This window comes from Oncorhynchus tshawytscha, linkage group LG06 (assembly GCF_018296145.1).
Source record: "Oncorhynchus tshawytscha isolate Ot180627B linkage group LG06, Otsh_v2.0, whole genome shotgun sequence".
Classification (NCBI taxonomy): Eukaryota; Metazoa; Chordata; class Actinopteri; order Salmoniformes; family Salmonidae; genus Oncorhynchus; species Oncorhynchus tshawytscha.
In genome coordinates, this window is record NC_056434.1 from 67,792,759 (window position 1) to 67,808,798 (window position 16,040).

The 16,040-nt window shown below is 41.9% G+C and overlaps 1 protein-coding gene across 1 annotated transcript in view; it reads left to right on the top strand.

Annotated features, from left to right (window-relative positions):
- The window catches only part of LOC112252956 (cytosolic phospholipase A2 epsilon-like), a 36,063-nt gene extending 27,559 nt beyond the window's left edge, over positions 1-8,504 (top strand). The window contains 10 exon segments of the mRNA XM_042322768.1: positions 426-564; positions 842-978; positions 1,294-1,516; positions 2,964-3,081; positions 3,368-3,505; positions 5,403-5,510; positions 6,599-6,778; positions 6,962-7,131; positions 7,299-7,485; positions 7,802-8,504. Coding sequence (XP_042178702.1) covers positions 426-564; positions 842-978; positions 1,294-1,516; positions 2,964-3,081; positions 3,368-3,505; positions 5,403-5,510; positions 6,599-6,778; positions 6,962-7,131; positions 7,299-7,485; positions 7,802-8,013 — 1,612 coding nt within the window. The 3' untranslated portion in view covers positions 8,014-8,504.
- Positions 8,505-16,040: the final 7,536 nt, after the last annotated feature.

Below are 16,040 nucleotides of genomic sequence, written 5' to 3' on the forward strand. Positions count from 1 at the left end.
GTTATTTAGCAGATGTTCTTTTCCAGAGCGACATACATTGAGTGCATTGATCCTAATAAATATACAGGATGCAAACCTTACATTCCAGCTAAACAATGGATAGCGTTTTGCAACAACAAAAAAACTACATTTTCATACACATCTAAAATCTATTCATAACAAATCTGAGAACAGTAATATTTTACACATGAAGGTATCCATAAGCAATCATTTCTGATGAAAAAACACAAAAAAATTGGTTGATATATAGATGGAAATAAACTCTTCATTTCATTCAGAAGTATGCAAACACGTGGCGTATTTAGTTGTTATTAATGTGTTAGATGTGTGTGTGTGTGTGTGTGTGTGTGTGTGTGTGTGTGTGTGTGTGTGTGCGTGCGTGCGTGCGTGGGTGGGTGTATTGTATGGCCTCTGTAAATCCACAGCCCAGACATTGAATTTGAGGTGCGTCTTGATTTTGACATCCCTCCGGAGGAAAAATAATTCCTGAATAAGAGAAAGGTGCTAGTGGGTCAGGCCTTACAAAAGGAGTTGGGCCTCACCTCTCCCCCTGACCCTAAAAAGGTACATGGTGATGATTTTTATGTACTAATTTACACACCACACTAATTGCTGCTTATCAGCCATAATTTCAACACTAATGGAGACTGAATATTGATGCTGACCAAATTTGTTTGCCTTTTTTCAGTCTCATTGTTGCGGGGAAATTGTTCATTTCTACTGTGATGTGCAGGTGTCATCCACTGTCATTACGAAACAAGTCTCAACAGAATGTGTTAAAACAGATTGACTGACAGATGGAAGATCCAACCAGAGATGTTGTTTGTCTTTCTTCCCCCAGTTGCCTGTTGTAGCTGTGGTTGGCTCAGGGGGAGGGACCAGAGCAATGACCGGCCTGTATGGCAGTCTGAAGGGGCTGCAGAGACTGGGCCTACTGGACTCTGTGAGCTACATCACTGGTGTGTCAGGCTCCACATGGTGAGCATGGCATTTATCTCCATCGCATTTAAATCTGCAGTATACTATAAGCTGAATGAATTAATGAATGCATGAATGAATGAATGAATGAATGAACGAACGAACAAACAAACAAACAAACAAACAAAAACTAACAAACAAACAAAAACTAACAAATAACATTTGTCACTTTGAATTTCCTTATGAGCTCAGACAGTTTTGGCTCACAGGTATTTTTACCCTGTAATCTCTACTGTAACCTGTCTTCACTTACTAAGTTTATACTACTGAGACTCCTACTTACAGTAAGTGACATAACACATTCCTGTTCAACAGGGCCTTAGCCACCCTGTATCAGGAAGCAGATTGGTCACAGCGTGATATGGATGAGTCCATCTCGGCTATGGAGGAGGAAATCACCAAGAGTATCCTCAGTGCCTTCACCACTGAGAAGCTGCTGTACTACAAACACCAGATGGCAGAGAAAGAGAAGGAGGGACATATGGTGTCACTCATAGACATGTGGGGTCTGGTCATTGAGCACTGCCTTTATGGGAAGGTAAAGCAGCATACTGTACACTCATACTTTACAATACACACTGTACTAATCACACTGCAATAGGAAGAAGTTCCGCAAAAATGGTTTTGTCGCCTTTAATTACATTGAAACTATGAGATGTTTTTACTACAGACACACTATTATGTCTTTCACACTGAGTTATGATACTTTACATAATGTGTTTTGTGAATTTGGTTACAGCAGCGTATTTGACAGATTGATTTCTCCCAATGATGTATATAAACCCTGGATTGCTGATGCTATTGGCCAGAGAGGCTTTGAAGCCATCAGTTGGCCATTTTGGTACTCCCCAGTAGGAGCAGTCCTCAATGGGAATGAATGGAATTCTAAAGTATTTCAATTAAATGTTTCAAGGACAGAATTACATGTATTTAAGTATTTTTTGTTGTGGTGGGTACAGTAACATATAACATATACTTGAAAGAAAATGTATGTTTAGCTCACATAATATAATTTCAAAGTATGCATTAAGGTGTCTGTGAAATAATAATGTGGTAAAAACAAATGTAGACATTAATAAATGCATTATATAGCTTCCAAAACACTTTTACTACGGTGGGGGAGTACCAAGATGGAGGCACGGTGGTATCAACACAGCGCCCCCCTGACCGTCATCTAGTGTATATATAAATCATTGGTGAGAACTCTAACAACCAAGAACCAACCTCTGTCTTCAGCCTATTCTGATTGCTAGAGTTTACCAGAGATTAATCTGATTAAATGAGAATAATCAAATAACAGGATGATTGCTGGTAGACATGGAACACAATAAAATGTTTATAGGATCGAGCAGATCCAGAAACATGGGTAAATCAATCCTGTCAAAACAAAGCATGACTGACATGACTATTTGTTACGCCCGCTAAAGAAATGAGCCACCAAATCAGAAAAAAAACAGAGGGGCAGAATTGGCTCTCCACTTAGATAGTAGATTGGATGAGATGTACCTGACCTAGTATTAAACTTTGTAACTGTGTGGCGATCTAGATAGTCTTAATTATTGAGAGGCAGCTCTCTATTTGAATGGAGCAGGGCTGCTTTCTCAGTCAAGTCTCTCACACTCCACATTGTGGGTCTGGGAGTGTTTATCACCAGGTCTCTCTGATGTCACAGCAAGCCTTGCTCTGTGCTCAGTCAGCCAGTTCAGCCTGGCTGTCTGTCACTACCCATGGAATGTGGGGATTGTGGTGCTTTAACTCCCTGCTATCAACCAACCACCATCTAGGATACAAACAACCCTTTCAGAATAGAATAAAGGTGGCAAAAACTAATGTAGAAATTAATAAATGCATTTCTTATAGCTTCCAAAATATGGTTTACAATGGTGGGAGAGTGCCAAGATGGAGGCACGGTGGCTTCAACACAGCGCCCCACATTAGTGTTGTATATACTGTATAAATCATTGATTTCTCCTGTGGGGTTGTAGAAGAAAACCAGTACCCTGTCTGACCAGCAGAAGGCAGTATCAGAGGGCAAGAACCCTTTACCCATCTGTACTGCTGTCAACCTGAAGGACGGAGGGAAAGGCATCACAACAGAGTTTGGTAAAGCTGTTCGAGCAACTTATGTTTGATATGTATTTTAATGAAACCCAAACAATGGTCCACATGTTGAAGCAAGGAATATTGTAACACCATTTTGATGGTGTTAACTTATGTTATTTACATATCCTTATGTATCCAGTTACACACTAAAACGTTTTTGTAGTGGGAGGCAAGACATAGATAAAATGCCTTACAACCGATTGAAAATAGCAGTTGCAGTATAAATGACCTATAAATGTAATAATAACAGTACAATTTGTTTATCTTTCTATTCCTATCCTTTTAGAGTGGTGTGAGTTCACACCATATGAGGTGGGCTTCCCAAAGTATGGGGCCTATGTCCATGCGGAGGACTTTGGGAGTGAATTCTACCTTGGTCACCTGGTCAAGAAACATCCAGAGATATGTATCGCCTCTCTGCTTGGTGAGAGAACACTTACTTGTGTGTTTCAGACAGACAGACAGACAGACACAGACAGACAGACAGACAGACAGACAGACAGACAGACAGACAGACAGACAGACAGACAGACAGACAGACAGACAGACAGACAGACAGACAGACAGACAGACAGACAGACAGACAGACAGACAGACAGACAGACAGACAGACAGACAGACAGACAGACAGACAGACAGACAGACAGAGTTGAAGTTGGAAGTTTACATACACCTTAGCCAAAAACATTTAAACTCAGTTATTCACAATTCCTGACATTTAATCCCAGTAAAAATTCCATGTCTTAGGTCAGTTAGGATCACCACTTTATTTTAAGAATGTGAAATGTCAGAATAATAGTAGAGAGAGTGATTTATTTCAGCTTTTATTTCTTTCATCACATTCCCAGTGGGTCAGAAGTTTACATACACTCAATTAGTATTTGGTAGCATTGCTTTTAAATTGTTTAACTTGGGTCAAATGCTTTGGGTAGCCTTCCACAAGCTTCCCACAATAAGTTGGGTGAATTCTGGCCCATTCCTCCTGACAGAGCTGGTGTAACAGAGTCAGGTTTGTAGGCCTCCACACGCTTTTTCAGTTCTGCACACAAATTTTCGATAGGATTGAGGTCAGGGCTTTGTGATAGCCACTCCAATACCTTGACTTTGTTATCCACAACTTTGGAAGTATGCTTGGGGTCATTGTCCATTTGGAAGACCCATTTGTGACCAAGCTTTTACTTCCTGACTGATGTCTTGAGATGTTGCTTCAATATATCCCAACCATTTTCCTGCCTCATGTTGCCATCTATTTTGTGAAGTGCACCAGTCCCTCCTGCCACCCCCGTGCTTCATGGTTGGGATGGAGTTCTTCTGCTTGCAAGCCTCCCCCTTTTTCCTCTGAACATAACGATGGTCATTATGGCCAAACAGTTATATTTTTGTTTCATCATACCAAAGGACATTTCTCCAAAAAGTACAATCTTTGTCCCCATGTGCAGTTGCAAACCATAGTCTGGCTTTTTTATGGCAGTTTTGGAGCAGTGGCTTCTTCTTTGCTGAGAGGCCTTTCAGGTTCTGTCAATATAGGACTCGTTTTACTGTGGATATAGATACTTTTGTACCTGTTTCCTCCAGCATCTTCACAAGGTCCTTTGCTGTTGTTCTGGGATTGATTTGCACTTTTCGCACCAAAGTACGTTCATCTCTAGGAGACAGAACGCGTCTCCTTCCTGAGCGGTATGATGGCTGCGTGGTCCCATGGTGTTTATACTTGTGTACTATTGTTTGTACAGATGAACGTGGTACCTTCAGGCATTTGAAAATTGCTCGCAAGGATGAACTAGACTTGTGGAGGTCTACAGTTTTTATTCTGAGGTCTTGGCTGATTTCTTTTGATTTTCTAATGACGTCAAGCAAAGAGTCACTGAGTTTGAAGGTAGGCCTTGAAATACATCCACAGGTACACCTCCAATTGACTCAATTAATGTCAATTAGCCTATCAGAAGCTTCTAAAGCCACGACATCATTTTCTGGAATTTTCCAAGCTGTTTAAAGGCAACTTAGTGTATGTAAACTTCTGACCCATTGGAATTGTGATTCAGTAATTTTTTTGTAAAATAATCTGTCTGGAAACAATTGTTGGAAAAATGACTTGTGTCATGCACAAAGTAGATGTCCTAACCGACTTGCCAAAACTATAGTTTGTTAACAAGAAATTTGTGGAGTGGTTGAAAAACGAGTTTTAATGACTCCAACCTAAGTGTATGTAAACTTCCGACTTCTACTGTATGTCACAATATACCTGCAACTAATGATCTATGGATTTCAATGTAAATGCAATACTTTCTACAGTGTGGGCACCTTTGCCTCTGTGTTGACAGGTCTTTGGAGCAGTGTCTTCTCTCTTAACCTGACCCAGCTTTGGGACATTGCAACTGGAGGTCAGGCATGCTGGAGCACATGGCTGGGGGAAGAAATCAACAAAATAGGTCTCTAACATGTTTATTTGGTATTTTGTATTTATTAGGATCCCCATTAGCCGCTGCATAAGTATTAGCTACTCTACTTGGGGTCCACATAACATAATACATAATACAGAACATTATTAGTGAAGGACTGAAATATGTCACAAATGGCCTACAGTACATACACACAATATTATGTATAATATATAGTACAGTGCGAATTGCTCTGTCTTTGTGCAGTGAGGTATTCTTTTATCTGTTTTTGAAACTGATTTTATTACTAGCTTGAGTTACCTGGGGTGGCAGAGAGTTCCATGTAATGGCTCGATTTCATACTGTGCGTTTCCCAGCCTCTGTTAGGGACCTGGGGACTATGAAGACTCTTCTGGTTGCATGTCTTGTGCTGTACCGATGAGAGTCCGAACTGTGTGCCCACTGCTTGAACAGACAGTCCGGTACCTTCAACACACCAATACCTCGCACAAAGATCAATAGTGATGCGGTCAATTTCTCCTCAACTTTGAGCCAGGAGAGACTGACATGCATGTTACTGACACTTTCCCTCCGTGTGCATCTAAATGCGATACGTTCTGCTTTGTTCTGGACCAACTGCAATTGACCTATGTCCTTCTTTGCCGCACATGACCACACAGCTGGGCAGTAGTCCAGGTGCGACAAAACTAGGGTTTGAAGGACCTGTCTGGTCTACTGAGACGTCAAGAAGGCAGAGCAACGCCCTATCAAGGACAGACCTTGTCCCATTTTCGCAACCATTGAGTCTGTTTTGACAGCTTGACAGCTTGCTATCTAGGGTTACACCAGGCAGTTTAGTTTCCCCAATTTGCTCAATAGCCACATTATTCAATAATTGATCTAAACGAGGTTTAGCGTTGAGCAAGTGATTTGTCCCAAAAATTATGCTTTTAGTTTTTGATATATTTAGCACCAGCCTATTGCTAGTCACCCATTCTAAAACTGACTGGAGAGCTATGTTAAGTGTCTCGGTTATTTATTTTACTGCTGCAGCTAACATACTGCTCTGCCAAACTCACAATAAACTCTGTGTGGCAATGTTTGAGTTGTTTGACACCGCTCCGCTTCTTCCTCTAAAGAATGTGACAATGAACCAACCACCCTGGACACCTACCTCTTCAAGCCTATCACTAACACTGCCTCAGCGCTGACCAGCTTCTTTACCACCCGGCCAGTCATCACTCAGATCTACAACTTCATGCGTGGGTTCTTCCTGCACCGGAACTACAATGACAACAGCAACTTTACATCCTGGAAAGGTGCCACTCATGAACCACCCGAACTGTTGCTGTTAATCCAAATTCAACATGGATTTACTCAAACACTGTTATACAGTGTGTGTGTGTGTGTGTGTGGCACCAGCAGTCTATTTATGCATTGTATTATTAATGCATGTAGATTCAGATTATGTTTGTGAAGTTTTTCTCCCAATCTTGCTGCAGATATGCATCCAGATGCCTTCCCCAACAGACTGACTCCAGCTGACCCAACACTCTACCTGGCGGACTCTGGGTTCTCCATCAACACAGGCTGTCCCCCTGTCTTGAGACCAGAGAGGGGTGTTGATATCATCATGTCCCTCAACTATTCGTGGTGTGAGGACCAATTCAAAGTAAATGGGTTGAGTTTATGAATAATACAAGAGTGAACTTAATTTGCTAGATCCATATTTCGTGCAGGTTTGCACACACACACTAGGCCAGAAGGTGCATATGACTTGTAACTGCCATACACAGTGTTTGAATTGTCTGACTGACATCTCTTTAATCGATCTACCAGGTCCTAAAGAGGACTGAGGTTTACTGCAAAGACCACAGCATCCCCTTCCCCCGCATTGACTTCAGCAGCCTGGAGGGACAGCCCCTGAAAGAGCTCTACGTCTTTGAGGATGAGGAAAACCCCAAGGCTCCCATAGTCCTTCACTTCCCTTTAGTCAACATCTCATTCAAAGAGTTCAAGGCCCCTGGTAAGCACTGTCAAGATTATCATAATTGTAAAAGAAGCAAAGGTAGTCAATGACCTACTGTAGCTAGCTAATGGCTCAAGCTGTCAATATGCCATTCGCCCTGTGCCTGTCAATCAAATCAATATTCTGTCAATTTTCAATGTTGTGTGCTTTAGAGATCAGGGCCAAAAATCATTGGCATAAACCTTTGTATCGTATTGTATTGTATTGGACTGGGTTGTATTGCACTTTGTTGATATTGTTAATTAAACGATAGTTTGATGTTTGTTCGTTTAATGTTTAAGGCTGACAGTATTGTTATGTTCTCATTCTGAAGGTGTGGCACGTAAGAGTGAGGAGGAGAGGAAGGCAGGGGATGTTGACATTAGCTCAATCAGCTCCCCCTACCTCACTAAACATCTCACCTACACAGCAAAGGACTTCCGAGCACTGACAGACCTTACCTCATACAACATCCAGAACAACAAGGAGCAGATCCTCCAGGCTCTCGGGAAGGTCCTCGAAAGGAAGGTGCCTGTGGAAGAATAAGACCACCATGAGCAGCACTCATATCATTGATAGGGGCCCCTCCATGGAGGAAGAGAGAGAACAACATGCATACAGAGCAGATTCAGAGGAGCAACTCGAACCACAATTTCTTGGTGGTGCGTCCTAAGCCGGGTTTCTAAAGGTTTAAAGGGGAGAATGCATTTTGTTGTAACTTTGAGTTCTTGTTTCCGAGCTCGTGGGTTGTTTTTCTAGACTGTCTTTTTTTACATTCTGCCTTTATGAACCTTACTGTATGTTTCATATTATGAATTGTATCTTGTTGAGTTCATTTTAGCACAGAACTCCTGTGTGTTTATACACACATAGTATTTTCTATCTTGGAGGTTATTCTGGAGACACATGTAACCACGTTAAATCGTATTTCTTGATAGTAATTTACTCTGCTTTATTATGTACCATGTCTTCAATGTATACTGTTGTTGTTTGAAAGTTAATTAATGCATGACTAATAAATCTATTAGTTGATTTGAGTTAATGTATTCCTCGTTTATAGAGTAACTCTTTGAATGGCTATTTTCACAAGTTAGTAATGGTTACTCTTAAATTGGCTAATTGCACACACACAATAATGCTTCGAGATCCTCACAGAGTACACCTTCAAAACACTGTCAAAAAAGTGTCACACCAAAGCATCACTCACAGGAAAAATAAATGTTTACAAAGTGGTTCTTTAACACAGGCGTCTTTTGAAATGATAGAAAGCTTGGCATCTGTCCCAGAGCAAATGAGACTTCTAAACATTATGTGTTTGGTGGTAAAAAAAGAGAGCAGGCTCATTGGAAATAACTTCACGATCCGAGCTCTGTCTTGAGACTCATAATATGGGAATTAGATTGTGTTAATGGCACTGGGTCCAGCATACAGCATTGTATCTAAAGGCTGGAATAGAAATCGTACACAACTCATCATAATGCAACTTTAGACTTGATGCAAAATGTATATTTTCAGCACTCCAGATTTTCAAATGCTTTTGCTATTGACCTAACTTTAGAGGTTAATTCCTTCAAAGTGGTGCAGGTGGTAAAATACAATTCTCTGGTGATGTGAGAACACATGATGGCCTATGCTTGTGACATTGCTCATACTTCAGTCAAGGTCCAGAGGATGGAAAAATAAATTACCTAAATAAACGGATTGAATTGAGATTCCCTCCGCAAGCCAATCAAACAAGCGAAATGTCAGCATAAAGACAAAGTGGAGTCGCAATTCAACGGCTCAGAAACGAGACGTATGTGGCAGGGTCTACAGTCAATCACGAATGACAAAAGGAAAATCAGCCAAATCACGGACACTGACGTCTTGCTTCCAGACAAGCTAAACACCTTCTTTGCCCGCTTTGAGGACAATACAGTGCCACCGACACGGCCCGCTACCAAGGACTGTGGGCTCTCCTTCTCCGTGGCCGACGTGAGTAAGACATTTAAACGTGTTAACCCTCGCAAGGCTGCCGGCCTAGACGGCATACCATGTCTCATCCTCAGAGCATGCGCAGACCAGCTGGCTAGTGTGTTTACAGACATATTCAATCTCTCGCTATCTCAGTCTGCTGTCCCTACATGCTTCAATATAGCCACCATTCTTCCTGTACTCAAGAAGGCAAAGGTAACTGAACTAAATGACGATCGCCCCGTAGCACTCACTTCGGTCATCATGAAGTGCTTTGAGAGACTAGTCAAGGATCATATCACCAACACCTTACCTGTCACCCTAGATCCACTTCGATTTGCTTACCGCCCCAATAGGTCCACAGACGATGCAATCGCTATCACACTGCATACTGCCCTATCCCAACTGGACAAAAGGAACACCTATGTAAGAATACTGGTCATTGACTATAGCTCAGCATTCAACACCATAGGACCCTCCAAGCTCATCATTAAGCTTGAGGCCCTGGGTCTCAATCCCACACTGTGCAATTGGGTCCTGTACTTCCTGATGGGCTGGCCCCAGGTGGTGAGGATGGGAAACAACATCTCCACTTTGCTGATCCTCAACACTGAGGTCCCACAAGGGTGCATCCTCAGCCCCCTCCTGTACTCCCTGTTCACCCATGACTGCCTGGCCATGCACACCTCGAACTGAATCATCAAGTTTGCAGATGACATAACAGTAGTAGGCTTGATTACCAACAACAACGAGACAGCCTACAGGGAGGAGGTGAGGGCACTCGGAGTGTGGTGTCAGGTAAACAACCTCTCACTCAACGTCAACAAAACAAAGGAGATGATTGTGGACTTCAGGAAACAGCAGAGGGAGCACACCCTATCCACAACGACGTGGACAGCGAGGGAGAAGGTCGAAAGTTAAGTTCCTTGGCGTACACATCACGGACAAACTGAAACGGTCCACCCACACAGACAGTGTGGTGAAGAAGGCGCAACAGCGCCTCTTCAACCTCAGGAGGCTGAAGAAATGTGGCTTGTCACCTAAAACCCTCACAAACTTTTACAGATGCACAATTGAGAGCATCCTGTCGGGCTGTATCACCGCCTGGTACGTTAACTGCACTGCCCACAACCAAAAGGCTCTCCAGAGGGTGGTGCGGTCTGCACAACACATCACCGGGGGCAAATTACCTGCCCTTCAGGACACCTACTGCACCTACTCACTTTAATAATGCCACTTGAATAATGTTTACATATCTTGCATTACTCATCCCATACAGTTCAAGTCGGAAGTTGACATAAACTTAAGTTGGAGTCATTAAAACTTGTTTTTCAACCACTCCACAAATTTCTTGTCAAACTATAGTTTTGGCAAGTTGGTTAGGACATCTACTTTGTGCATGACACAAGTAATTTTTCCAACAATTGTTTACAGACAGATTATTTCACTTATAATTAACTGTATCACAATTCCAATGGGTCAGAAGTTTACATACACTAAGTTGACTGTGCCTTTAAACAGCTTGGAAAAATCCAGAAAATGATGTCATGGCTTTAGAAGCTTCTGATAGGCTAATTAACATTATTTGAGTCAATTGGAGGTGTACCTGAGCATGTATTTCAAGGACTACCTTCAAACTTAGTGCCTCTTTGCTTGACATCATGGGGAAATCAAAAGAAATCAGACAAGACCTCAGAAAAAAACTGTAGACCTCCACAAGTCTAGTTCATCCTTGCGAGCAATTTCCAAAAGCCTGAAGGTACCACGTTCATCTGTACAAACGATAGTACGCAAGTATAAACACCATGGGACCACGCAGCCATCATACCGCTCAGGAAGGAGACCCGTTCTGTCTCCTAGAGAAAAAACGTTATTTGGTGCGAAAAGTGCAAATCAATCCCAGAACAACAGCAAAGGACCTAGTGAAGATGCTGGAGGAAACAGGTACAAAAGTATCTATATCCACAGTAAAACGAGTCCTATATTGACATAACCTGAAAGGCCGCTCAGCAAGGAAGAAGCCACTGCACCAAAACCGCCATAAAAAAGCGAGACTACGGTTTGCAACTGCACATGGGGACAAAGATCGTACTTTTTGGAGAAATGTCCTCTGGTCTGATGAAACAAAAATAGAACTGTTTGGCCATAATGACCATCGTTATGTTTGGAGGAAAAAGGGGGAGGCTTGCAAGCCGAAGAACTCCATCCCAACCGTGAAGCACGGGGGTGGCAGCATCATGTTGTGGGGGTGTGATAACATGCGTCTTGGTGAGAGGTGTAGGAGTCAGGCGCAGGAGAGAGCAGGGATGTCTGAGAAGCGTGTTTAATAATATAGTCCAGCAATACAAAAACGGCACAGACCAAAACCCCCAAACTACGCTCTCGAATAATTAGAAACTCGTGCAAACGCACGGAGGAACAAACACAGTTCCGACACTTTACATACACGTGCGTAATAGCGAAAAAACAACAAACATCCAATACAATCGAGCGCAATGCACACAAGTCTAATCCTGCACGAATTACGGCAGGTAACAGGTGCCCTATATACCCACAGAAATCAAAGCAACTGAAACCAGGTGTGAAAAGGAACACAGACAAAACAACCAGAAAAAGAAAAAGGGATCGGTAGCGGCTAGTAGACCGGCGACGCCGAGCGCCGCCCGAACAGGGAGAGGAGTTACCTTCGGTAGAAGTCGTGACAGGGGGTGCTTTGCTGCAGGAGGGACTGGTGCACTTCACAAAATAGATGGCATCATGCGGCAGGAAAATTATGTGGATATATTGAAGCAACATCTCAAGACATCAGTCAGGAAGTTAAGCATACTTCCAAAGTTGTGGAAAACAAAGTCAAGGTGTTGGAGTGGCCATCACAAAGCCCTGACCTCAATCCTATAGAAAATTTGTGGGCAGAACTGAAATAGCGTGTGCGAGCAAGGAGGCCTACAAACCTGACTCAGTTACACCAGCTCTGTCAGGAGGAATGGGCCAATATTCACCCAACTTATTGTGGGAAGCTTGTGGAAGGCTACCCAAAACGTTTGACCCAAGTTAAACAATTTAAAGGCAATGCTACAAAATACTAATTGAGTGTATGTAAACTTATGATCCACTGGGAATGTGATGAAAGAAATAAAAGCTGAAATAAATGATTCTCTCTGCTATTATTCTGATTTTTCACATTCTTAAAATAAAGTGGTGATCCTAACTGACCTAAGACATGGAATTTTTACTTCGGATTAAATGTCAGGAATTGTGAAAAACTGAGTTTAAATGTATTTGGCTAAGGTGTATGTAAACTTCCGACTTCAACTGTATGTATATACTGTATTTTATATAATCTATTGCATCTTGCCTATGCCACTCTGCCATTGCTCATCCATATATTAATATGTATATATTCTTATTCCATTACTTTACTTAGATTTGTGTGTGTTAGGTAGTTGTTGTGGAATTGTTAGTTTACATGTTAGATATTGCTGCGCTGTAGGAACTAGAAGCACAAGCATTTCACTACACTCGCAATAACTACTAACCATGTATATGTGACCAATACAATTTGATTTGATTTGATACAAATGTATTCCTCATTTGATCAATTCCTGACACGTTCTACCCAAGCATGAGAACATTGGCAACGAACAAAGAGTTTAAAATACTGTGGCCCCAACAGGCTAGAAGCTGAGGCTATAGCAATCATCCAACATCAAGAAGCACGTCACCTAATTCAAACAACAGCTGACTTACTTCACTAATAAAAGGTTTGTCTGAGAGTATATGTCTGCTCCAGACATAAGAATGTGAGCAGCCGGAATGCCGCCTTACTTGGCCGTTAAGCCACCTATCAGAGCCTTGTGATTCTGAAACTCACTGATCTCTGTTTATACCAGCCTTAATTTCAGCTAAATATTTACAAAGTTAACATTGACCAGACATTAGCTGTTAACACAATAGGTTGTTTTATATGGTAAGAGCTCTTGTAGCTTTCTCCAGGTTTACTACTCACATACTGGGATGTGTTCGGACAGTATGTACAAAACATACAGTGCAAGGTTTACATTGAGCAGTCGTTGATAATGGTTGAGGGACAAGCTATCGGTGTTGAGAGTATTCAAGCTATGGAATAATGCACACTATAATTAAGTAATTCATTGTTGAGTACAAAGGAAACACTTTTATGGTGATTAGGATCAATTATCCACCAGACTGATCAATTGCGATTGTAGACATAGTGTGACACAGCATGTCACAGACTACAGCAATGTCTGTGTATGATCCTATCAATTGATCATTATTCATTGGACCATTGTATGATTGTATGATGCTCAAATGTGTGTGATGACCATACAGATAGTGCAGCAAGTTTCACAGTAAGACCACTCCTCATCTGAATTATTGTACAGTAGGCCTATGTGTACGCCCACTGAAGGATGTTTTGCAGAAGTAGTGCCATGGGGTCTGAACTCTTAATGGTTTGGTATTCACCTGGAGAGTAGCCTATATGGCCAGGCTCAGAGAACTCACATGGTCAAATTTGTCCACTTACCTCTTAGGCCAGGTTAGGCTTCTTCTTAGGCCTAACAATTTTCTTACAACTGTCTGCTTTAACCTTTTACTGCATTGGGCTAAATCAGGGTCACACAGAGTGTTTCTTGGTAGTCTTAAACAAATCTACTTTGAAACAAAAGTATACACCTCACACACATGGTTATGGGCTTAAAAAAAGTACCACATTTTTAGTTTGCATCCCAATATTACACAGTATATATATCACAAAAGACTGAAATACAGTATAACAAAACCATTATGGTATCGGCTTTCGTGTTACCATGTATTATTATTACGGGTCTCATCCCCTGTATTGTTATTACAGGTCTCGTCCCTTTGTATTGTTATTACGGGTCTCGTACCCTTATTATTATTACGGGTCTCGTCCCCTGTATTATTATTACGGGTCTCATCCCCTGTATTGTTATTACGGGTCCCGTCCCCTGTATTGTTATTACGGGTCTCGTCCCCTGTATTGTTATTACGGGTCTCTTCGTCCCCTGTGTTGTTATTACGGGTCTCGTCCCTGTGTTGTTTTTACGGGTCTCGTCCCTGTATTGTTATTACAGGTCTCGTCCCTGTATTGTTATTACGGGTCTCGTCCCTGTATTGTTATTACGGGTCTCGTCCCCTGTGTTGTTATTACGGGTCTCGTCCCTGTATTGTTATGACGGGTCTCGTCCCCTGTGTTGTTATTACGGGTCTCGTCCCCTGTATTGTTTTTACAGGTCTCGTCCCCTGTGTTGTTATTAGGGGTCTCGTCCCCTGTGTTGTTATTACGGGTCTCGTCCCCTGTGTTGTTTTTACAGGTCTCGACCCCTGTATTGTTATTACGGGTCTCGTCCCCTGTATTGTTATTACGGGTCTCGTTCACTGTATTGTTATTACAGGTCTCGTTCCCTGTATTGTTATTACGGGTCTCGTCCCCTGTATTGTTATTATGGGTCTCGTCCCCTGTATTGTTATTACAGGTCTCGTCCCGTGTATTTATTAGAAGTTTCCACCTCGCGCTTGGTTTGAGTTACAGCCCTGTGTTATATACAGTTGAAGTCGGACGTTTACATACACCTTAGCCAAATACATTTAAACTCAGTTTTTCACAATTCCTGACATTTAATCATAGTAAAAATTCCCTGTCTTAGGTCAGTTAGGGTCACCACTTTATTTTTAAGAATGATTTATTTCAGCTTGAATTTCTTTCATCACATTCCCAGTGGGTCAGAAATTTACAGACACTCAATTAGTATTTGGTAGCATTGCCTTTAAATTGTTTAACTTGGGTCAAACATTTCGGGTAGCCTTCCACAAGCTTCCCAAAATAATTTGGGTGAATTTTGGCCCATTCCCCCTGACAGAGCTGGTGTAACTGAGTCAGGTTCGTAGGCCTCCTTGCTAGCACACGGTTTTTCAGTTCTGTCGAAAAATGTCCTATAGGATTGAGGTCAGGGCTTTGTGATGTCCACTCCAATAACTTTGTTGTCCTTAAGCCATTTTGCCACAATTTTGGAAGTATGCTTGGGGTTATTGTCCATTCGGAACACCAATTTGCGACCAAGCTTTAACTTCCTGACTGATGTCTTGAGATGTTGCTTCAATATATCCACATTATTTTCCTTCCTCATGAGCCATCTATTTTGTGAAGTGCACCAGTCCCTCCTGCAGCAAAGCACCCCCACAACATGATGCTTCCATCACTGTGCTTTGAACATAACAATGGTGATTATGGCCATTATGTTCTATTTTTGTTTTATCAGACCAGAAGACATTTCTCTAAAAAGTACAATCTTTGACCTGATGTGCAGTTGCAAACCGTAGCCTGTTTTTTTTATGGAGGTTTTGGAGCAGTGGCTTCTTCCTTGCTGAGTTGCCTTTCAGGTTATGTTGATATTGGACTTATTTTACTGTGAATATAGATACTTTTGTACCTGTTTCCTCCAGCATCTTCACAAGGTCCTCTGCTGTTGTTCTGGGATTGATTTGCACTTTTTGCACCAAAGTACATTCCTCTCTAGGAGACAGAATAGGTCTCCTTCCTGCAGAATGATGGCAAGGATGAACTAGACTGGTGGAGG